Here is a 9,708-nt window from a genome sequence, read left to right as displayed (position 1 = left end):
CGATTTCCCCCCCTTCATTCTTCCCCTCCTATCTTTTTTTTTTTTTTCTTAACATATATTGCATTATTTGTTTCAGAGGTACAGATCTGTGATTCAACAGTCTTGCACAATTCACAGCGCTCACCATAGCACATACCCTCCCCGGTGTCTATCACCCAGCCACCCCATCCCTCCCACCCCACCCCCCACTCCAACAACTGTGAGGGTCACTGGGTTGGGTAAAGAAGGCCAGATAATTTACTAAACCAACCAAGTGAGAAAAGAGCATACACAATGTGGAAGAATATACAAAACCATCTATAAATAATGTTAGCATCTAAATACAGACAGAATTTTCAGAGCTGCAGGCAATCACGAGCTCAGTGCAGCCCCTTGGATTTACAACCTCAGCCCACAGCAACTGCACCATGGTCAAAACTGTCAATATGCCCTTTAATTCATTCCATCAGAACATTTGGTCATATTTATCTGGTCACTGCAAGTTTTAAGAACTTTGAGCTAGAAATGTGCCCGTTTCATGAAGGGTAATATTACTATTTACTTTTTATAGACTTGTAGGTATTTCCATTGTATACGGTATTTACAGCTCACTGTTTACATTATTGCACTGTTTACATTACTGCACCTCAAACACGACTACTTTTTGTTTAAATACAGTCTCTGAATTTACCTCATGTTGATATGGAAGGAATTATTCTTGTTGACTTCAAAGCCTCCAGACCAAATACAGTTGGGAACATCCATCAATCTGACACATAAGAGCTGATCATAGTCGTTCCGAGGCCAATGGAACACCACACTGGAACCAGGAAGGGTGGAAATGTAACCTTCAGGATTGGCTGTTCCCTAAAATACACAGGATCACTGGCTTTAGTCAACAAATCAAGTCAAGACAGCAAATGTTTCCTGAGTAACCACCTACTCTGAGCCCTCTACCACGAGCTAGTTAGGGTTCCAAAGGCACAAAATGGTCATTCACATCACAAAACTCACAGTGCTGATGGAGAGAGAAGCCATGGCATTAAAACTCTCCGTGCTGTTAAATAAACACTAGTCATTCTTCAAAAGTAAACTACTTACCTGTCCCCGGGCAAATTCCCTCTGTGCAAATGCAAGCTTGTGAGATGATTTATTATCTAACAGGTAACGAGGGGCAAAGATGACCATACAGGTGTCAATATATCGACCTCGGCCTTTCTTGACATCAATCCCTGCAAATAGTAAGAACCACTTCCATGAGTTAATCAGAAGAAAGAAAATTCATGGTCTGACAGAAATCAATAGGCTTCACAAGTATGTACTTGCCCTGAGAAAACAATCATATCACCCAGAGATGCTGTCAAGCCTTCCAAGAATGGAATGAAAACAACTGCACTCAAAGTCTTATTCTTTATGCCCACTTCAGCCTTAAAAAGTTTCAGTAAAAGTTTCGTAATTCCTAGCTTCTCCATAAAGGCTGCCCCATCACAACAGCAACTAAGACATGCAGGTGTTCAGCCACAGGTACTGGTAGTTTCCGTTTACCAAGCGGACTACTAAGACAGTTCATATAATACATTTCTGTTTACATCTGGGACACAAAATTTCCTCCTTGGGAACTTGCCTTTCACATATGGCAGAAATTTCAGATTATTTAACTGGATCCTGCACGGCCCTAAACACAGCGGACTCTTCTCTAGGACTTTCTTTTAGCCCACTGTCCAAGAACCCAGCTGAAACATGAAGCTAAATATTATAGATGTATTCACTCACAAGATCAATGTTTCCAGCACCTACCATGTCATCTCCAAACACTGGATCCCAAAGAAAGAAAGAAGGGAAACAGCACTGAATTATCTTAAAAACTCTGATGACAATTTTAAAAACTACAAAACTCAGTGGGATAAATTATTCATTCATTCAGATAATAAATACAGCAACTATATTCAAGGCACTAGGCTGAGCTCTGGTTATACAAGGATAAAAATATTTATATTTAGAAATAATAAAAATGATACTTATTGAATTCTTAATGCAGGATGCGCCTCTCCCAAAGGCTCTACATTTAATTCCCTAACAACCTTATCAGATGGTATTTTCAGTCTTTCCTTTTTATACACGAGGAAACTTAAGCACTAGGTCACAGAGCCAGTAAGTGGCCCAGCTGGGTTCAACCCCAGGCACACTGCCTCGGGAGCCCTTGCTCACATCATGATGGGACATTTACAAGGACCCCACTCAGCAGTCAACAAGTGTCAAGAGACCATAAAAAAAGAAGAGATCTTAGGACATGATAACTAGGTGTCCTGGGTGTCCCAACATAACCCCAATTATAAATATTCTAGTCTGTTAACTCCATAATTCACCTGTACTGGCTTAAAAAAGCTGGTATTGCTTTAATCTAAGTCTTCAAGATATCTAAAAGACTGAGCAAATGGGGCGCCTGGGTGGCTCGGTCGTTAAGCATCTGCCTTCGGCTCAGGTCATGATCCCAGGGTCCTGGGATCGAGCCCCACATCGGGCTCCCTGCTCAGCAGGAAGCCTGCTTCTCTCTCCCTCTCCCATTCCGCCTGCTTGTGTTCCCTCTCTCTGTCAAAAAATAAATAAAATCTTAAAAAAAAAAGACTGAGCAAGTCACAAAAACAGGAAGTCTGAAATTCTGTAGCTAAGAAATGCTAAGTAATACTTGAATAGGTGGGTGCCTGGGTGGCTCAGTCGTTAAGTGTCTGCCTTCGGCTCAGGTCATGATCCCAGGGTCCTGGGATTGAACCTCACATCGGGCTCCCTGCTCAGCAGGAGGCCTGCTTCTCCCTCCCCCTCTCTCGCTGTCAAATAAATAAATAAAATCTTTAAAAAAAAAAAAAAAAAAACTCGAATAGGGAGATGTACCCTATCATTTTTTTCCTGCTACAGGAAAGCATTGTCAGAAGTTGATATTCACAGCTAGCTGATCTTAACCAATACAAAGTCTGCCTACAAAAGATATATTTAATTTGGTATTACAAAAAGAGTCTATAGTATAAAGACCCAATTTTTTTAAAAAGCAGGCTTTTTGGTGTCCTTTTTCATCTTAGATTGCCTCAACAAAGTCCCAATAAATGAACATCTGATAAGATTAAAATGTACAAAAATCCTTCTTTTTGGAGGTACATGTAGGGCTAACTGGCAAGGTCCTCCCTGGCTTTTCATCTTGGGACTTCACTTTTAAATTCTCCTGATAGGGAGCTGGTTATCTAATTCTTCAAAAATATTCAAGGGAGAGATTCTACAAATTCCCTTGATAACACATGCCAAGATCTCATGATCCTTAGGAATTATAAACTCCTATCTTAGCCTACCCCCTCTATCCCTTTCTTTGGTGTAACAACAAAATTCCTATCACAGTACTGTTCCTAAAAACACGTGCAATGACTTTTAATGAATGCTCCTTGCATACAAGTTTATATGCATGCTACATCGTTATTTCTGACCAGAGACCTGTTTGCCTCTTTGCAGAACTCTGTGCTTCCTGAGTACCAGCTGCTTCAGAAGGCACAAGCCTCCATTCCCCCCCCCAGTCTGTCCCAACTGCAGCTTCTAGCCAATCTGTGGTATCTTTCTTTAGGAACTGTATCAAGGACAAGATACCCCAGCAGATAGCCAAACACAGCATGAAACACAGCCTTTGCCTATTTAAGAGGTGGAGCAAACAGATGTAAAGACAAAGTACAGAAAATGACCCCGGGGCAAACAAACAACAACAACAATAATAATAATAAAAGAAAGAAAATGATCCCCGGTGGGAGGATCACAGAAAGTTTATTTCTTCTACTAAAAATCTTAACATTAACCTTAAAGAAGACAGCTCCCATGTCAAGGGAGAACGCATATGAATTCATGTTCCAAAAACAGGAAAAGGAAGCTGGACTTGGAAGAGACTCTTGTTAATAAGCCCTCAAATACTTAAACATACCTCTGACCCTCCAAGGGACTCAGGGTAAACAGCTACATGATACCACCTCAGATTTTCCCTCTACAACAGGACTCTTTGTATCTGCACTGTCCAATTACAGTTGCCATGAATCCTGAATGTCTATTTAAACTCATTAAAATCAAGTACAATGCAGGATTCAATTCCTTGGTCACACCTGCCCATTTCTTAGTGAGGTACTCCTGCGTGCTCGGTGGCCACACGTGGCTGGCACTGCTGCACTGGATGGTGTAAAATGCAGCACTGCCATCCTCGTAGAGGGTTCAATGACAGACAGCACAGTTCTAGATGGTTTTCCAGCATTCAACACTCAACAGTGCTTTGAGATCTTTGGAAATTATATACTAAAGGAAGGGTGCACTGCTAACATTTTAAACCTGAGACATATTTAAGTCAAACTTATCTTAACTCTTCAGAAAGTCTTTTGAGTGTCCCAGGTGGCTCTGAGGTATATTGTACAGTACTCTCCCCCTCCCTTAACACCCTCCACCTCAAGAAGTTAAGCTAGTTTAGGGGCTTCTAATTACTATAACCGCTAAGCACGTTTTATTATATTTTCTGCCTTAAATGTGTACGCCCCAATCACAATCCTACTTCTGACCCAGACTTGCCCTTTGCATCTGGGCAAGTCACTTAACCTCTCTGCTTCAGTTTCAAGGAGAACAATGCTTCTTACCCTCTTGGGGTTTGCAAGTTTTAATGAATGCGTGGGAAATGCTTGGAGGATGAAAAGCATTCTAAGTGTTCCTATTATTCCCATGAAAAACAAGGATTCAAGCCAAACCGATACTTTCCTGACACAGGTGAGTCTGAAATTAAACAGAGTCCCAGACCTCAAAAGGGCAGTGTTTAGGTGGCTCCTTAGTCCCTAGGAGAACAGATCTGTGTTGTTATCAATCTAGCATTCAGAGAACAGATACCTGACCCAATGCCAAATGAGAAAATCAGCACTTGCAGCCAGGCCAAAACATATGGCCAGCTTATTCCTCCAAGCCTAAGGTCATTGGCCAATGGTTCTGATTCTCCCGCTGCTCCAAATGTAACCCACCAATGTTATAGATCAGCCCTGGGCGGTTTCCTTGCTGGATGACTTTCAAAGCTCGTACACCACTACCACCATCCAGTGAGAAGCCCTGACACCAGCCCGGCATGCCTTCAGGATGAATCCCCCTTCCGATTCTCATCGTGCAGCTGTGGGGCAGAAAAGCAGAGATACATGTATTCAGCCATGAGAAAGTCTTACCCACCTGTTCTAATCAGGGAACACTGCTGTAGCTATCACCCCAAACCAGAACTCTAACACTGGCTCTTCCTCACCCTCGTGTGATTTCCCAACACAGCAAGGCAATCGGCCAGTGGTCAGAACTCTGATCTTAGAGGCGGCCACAGTACTGTAATGTGTGAAATGTACTGACATCTCTACCTGGACATGTTCAGAGAAAACATTATGATTCGATGAGCATAAATCATAAGGAAAAGACTACGACCCCTTATTCCTCTGAGAAACAAGGAGTCGAGGCAAACTGATACTTTCCTATCTCACGTGTTTCAGGGGTTCGTGAGAGACCTTGACCGTAGGAGAAAAGTGTGTACACGACTCTGTGCACACCAGAGAAGTACATACAGGAGATGCAGCTAATGGTATCTTCTTTCTCAGGCTTGGTACTATTACAACGGCAAAGCGCCGTCTGGGTGGCCAGGGTCTTGTCACGGATCCTGGAGACAGAATTCCCCAGTGTGTGTTCCTGCTCTACCACTAACAAGCCACGTAACCTTGGATGGGTAGTTTGCTCTGAGCCTCAGTTTCCTCATCTTAAAATAAAACAGTATTTCCTGCCCTGCCTAATCCTCTGGGATGTGATGGGCGAGGCAGAGATGCTTGGTGAACCGTGGGTTCCCGGGATAAGTCAAGCTGCATCACAGATGTCAAGTCCTCGATCTAAAACGGTCAGAATCCTCTCGGGGAAGGCGTGAGACTGTGTCAAGGGGCTGTCTGTATCGCCCTCCATATCCAGTCAGTCCCCAGTAGGTCCGAGACCGCAGCCCTGCCTGGGAGCCGCGTCTGCACCTGCTGGTGTGCAGCGCTCCCGAAGCCTTCCTCAGACGGCTGCGGCTCACTTCTACTTCTCTACAGCAGGGGATGGCATTGTAGCGCTATGCGCTCACCTCCCTCTGAGGAAGGCTCTAAATGAGAAGACTCCTATAAAGAGCAGAATGTCAAAAACAAGAACAAAAGGGAATTCATGCTCCTACCACACCTGCAAAGGCCAGGTCATCTAAATCTCGCAAACGCTGCTCGTCCCTGCCTTTAAACATGCAGTGAGTGCTCTGAGCTCTTGAGAGGGCACAGTTTATTTCAAAAAAACGCCCTGGACTGGGTTTACCAAAGGGCCAGGCTATCTCCCCTCTGATAACAGCTCTGCTGCCCATGCTGAAGGCTCACTGCCGGAGAAAACCATGCAGAACAGGGAAGGGAATATGTGGGTTCTCCTCATTGGTGGAGTTATGAATAGAACTCCTTCAATACATGTAAAATAAAACTAGCTTTTATTATAAACCCACCAAATGGTTTATTTTCAGTATCAAATGACACAGAAATTAGATCCAAAAAAATCCCATTAGATCATGGTCCTATTCCCCTGCCAAGTCAGGATTGTTATCTACAGTATATTTCTACTTGCACGGATATGCTATAGCCTTTGCTAATTTTTTCCCTTGCCTAGGAGCTTATTTCCCCTTTCCATAAATAACTGTACTCACAGGTTTGGCTGCTCTTTGTCAGCGTAGCAGAATAAAAGAGGGCTCAGGCTCCGGGCCAGCTCGTGTTCCTCAAACTGGCCTGCGGCATCTGTCTTTGCATTGTCCTGTCTGAAGATCAGTGGTAACCCTTTAGGAAGGAGGGGGAAAGTTTACATCAATCCCACCCAGTCTACACAAGACAGATGCAGATGGTAAAGGAAAAAAATCGTCAAGGGGGAGAATTGTGAAAATTGAATTTATTTGGTGGGCTCAGTTTGTTGTCTGAAAGGACACTTTTGACCACAATTAAGCATTTATTATGGAAGCAGGAGAGTTTTAGCAGCTTAGACTGTTGAAGTAATCTATTTGCATTGGCTCCATTCAGTTAGCTGAGCAAATAAATCTGAATTCCCATGACCAACGCCAGAGGCCTCCTTAAGTGGCCTCTGTACATACCTGTTTTGTTAATCAACCAATATGGAGCAGAAATGAAGATCTTTAAGGATCCTTCTGCTCGACACACAATCCGGATGGTGAGGTTCAGCTGCCGCCGGTTGATGTCATACAGTCGCATTCTTACCATGTAGTTTTGGGTTCCAGGTGGAATGAGCAATTCTTTACAGAGTGGAAAATTCTCCAGTGATACCCCTAAAGAAGATACAAGCTATTGTCTGCCTGGGTTCTCACTTTAGTTTGTCAGAATAGCCCTCAGCCAAACAAAATTGGATTCCTTTTGGAAAAATCAGTAACTACATATGTAACCAGCAAAAATCTCATTAGAACAGCCATTTTCCTTTAGCTGGGGTGAGAATAAATTTGAAGCAAACCAGACGGCCTGGAAGGTACACGAGAGAGTCTGAACTGCATAATCAGAAGGATGAAACTACCAAAAAGCTATCGAAAACAGCTATGATTGTTGTTAGCTTACTATTCATCAGGCCCTGAGCTGGGCAGGCACCTCAAACACAGGAAAGGCAAGTACAGGGTAAGAGGCAAGGTCTTCAGCAGTCATGCTGCCTGGCTTCCAATTCCCAGTCTGTCCTTACCAGCTGTGTGATGGGGGGATGGGGGTGGGGCAAGCTAACCTCGATGCGTCTCCTCTGCCAAATGGGCAGAACACCGGTAGGTCCGTCGCAGGATTGTTACTAAAAGTGATCATCCATGTGGAGCGTGACTGGGAAGACAGGAGTGCTGTGTGTACGTGCAGTGGTGGTGGGTTGGGGAGGACATTTCCATTTTCTACAGGGCTCCAGGAACATTTGTTGAAGAGATACTTAAATGTCAAGAGGGGAGACCTGTTTTCTTTAGAATGGACAACTAGCACTGCGTTCTTTTTTTCTTCTAAATCAAGCTCAAGGATTCACACATTCGCTGAAATGTCAGCTGGTCACCGTTGAACACACTGCTTAAGTTCAGTGAGTCTGAGTTTCCTCACTTGTAAAATGGGGCTAACAGCTGTCCGCCTGAAACAGGGGTTGTGTGAGAGGACACAATGAGGTCACTCACGCAGCTGAGTCATATGTCCTGTCCAAACTCCAGGAATCCCTCTTTGCCTTAAGTTCTGCAAATACAGTAATGATTCTCTACGTTGACGTCATTCGTCCCTATGGCTGAAAATCACCTGGTGCGTGAAACGCCCCAAACCTCAGTTTCTTCATCGGTAAATAAGAGCAGCAACTACCACCGTAGGCTTATGTGAGATCATGTGTGTGAAAGCACCTGACATAATGCCTGGAGTACTGTGTGTTCCAAGCACATGTCTTTCCCTTTCCTAAAAAGAGGAGAGACCTCGGATTTTGCTCATTTTACAGCCAGGAAAAAAGCATGGTTTGAAAAGATGAAATGACTTCCTGTAGTCACACATCAAGTGAGCAATATAAGAAAAAAGACTCTGTTGAATGCTTCCTCTGTAAATCTTTTGGATTTGTTCAGATTTTTTCTTTTGATAATTTTCTAAGTTTTTTTTTTTTAGTTGCATAAATCCCTTGAGCTGGGTTATTGAGATATCATATGTGCTATAATTTCTCTAAAATGTTTACCAAATGATCACGAAATAGTGACATTTCCATAGAGTTACCACCAATGATTCTTTGACTAAACCCTCACCCAGTTCAATGTTCTGCGATGTATCAGCTGTGTGGAGGGCCACCTCTTTGCCGGGTTTCAGGGTCCCATTAATTGGCATCCCTTTAACATAAAAGTCAAGTTCACAAGGTAGCAAGTTGCAGATGACCACAGTTGGCAGGAGGTATATGGTATGTCCAGGTTGTCTGAAGATCTGTTTTGCACTATCAGAAAATATGTTTGAGGGCATATAATCCGGGTAATTCTCCTTCTTTATGGCCACACAAAACCTATGAGGACAAAACACTGTAAAAACCAAAGAACTTGAATTTTTTCTCCTCAGTGGAGTATGAGAAAGCATTACCTTAAAACGGTTCAATAATTCAGTAAGATATTTGTGATTTTCAATCTAAACACATTTACTGAGGTATAATTAAATCATAATAAAACGGGTAATTTTAAATGCTCAGTTTGGTGAGTTTTGACAAACATGTATACCTCATTAACCACTACCCGAAACTAGTTATACAATCTTTCTCTCATTCCAGAAAGTTCCCTCCTATCCCTTTCCAATCAATATCCTCTCCCAACAAAGAAGCAACCACTGTCTTTTACTTATCACTTATAGATTGGTTGAGCCTGTTCTTGAACTGCATGTAAATGGAATGATACAGTATTTACCATTTCTTGTGTCTGGCTTTTTGTGTGTAACATGAAGTTTCTACAGGATGCAGTCATGCTGTTGTACGCATCAGTAATTTGACCCACATAACAATGGATGAATATACCATTTTTTTATTTATTCATCATCCTGTTGACAGCCAATTGGGTTGCAGATGGCCACTGGGTTGTATCTCCAGATCAATTTAGCGAGCATGGAAATCCTAAAAATATCAAGTCTTCTAATCCACAAACTTGGTTAGCTTTCCACTTAGTTATTGGGTTTTCTTTACTAT

At 42.8% G+C, this 9,708-nt stretch overlaps 1 protein-coding gene across 1 annotated transcript in view; it reads right to left on the bottom strand.

The window, feature by feature from the left end:
• The window catches only part of VPS13D (vacuolar protein sorting 13 homolog D), a 243,709-nt gene that overhangs the window by 127,585 nt on the left and 106,416 nt on the right, over positions 1-9,708 (bottom strand). Inside the window, 6 exon segments of the mRNA XM_044914385.1 lie at positions 671-846; positions 1,081-1,211; positions 4,998-5,140; positions 6,710-6,836; positions 7,145-7,336; positions 8,795-9,042. Of these exon segments, the coding sequence (XP_044770320.1) occupies positions 671-846; positions 1,081-1,211; positions 4,998-5,140; positions 6,710-6,836; positions 7,145-7,336; positions 8,795-9,042 (1,017 nt within the window).

This window comes from Neomonachus schauinslandi, chromosome 4, assembly GCF_002201575.2.
Source record: "Neomonachus schauinslandi chromosome 4, ASM220157v2, whole genome shotgun sequence".
Classification (NCBI taxonomy): Eukaryota; Metazoa; Chordata; class Mammalia; order Carnivora; family Phocidae; genus Neomonachus; species Neomonachus schauinslandi.
This window is presented reverse-complemented; position numbering and strand designations above follow the sequence as displayed.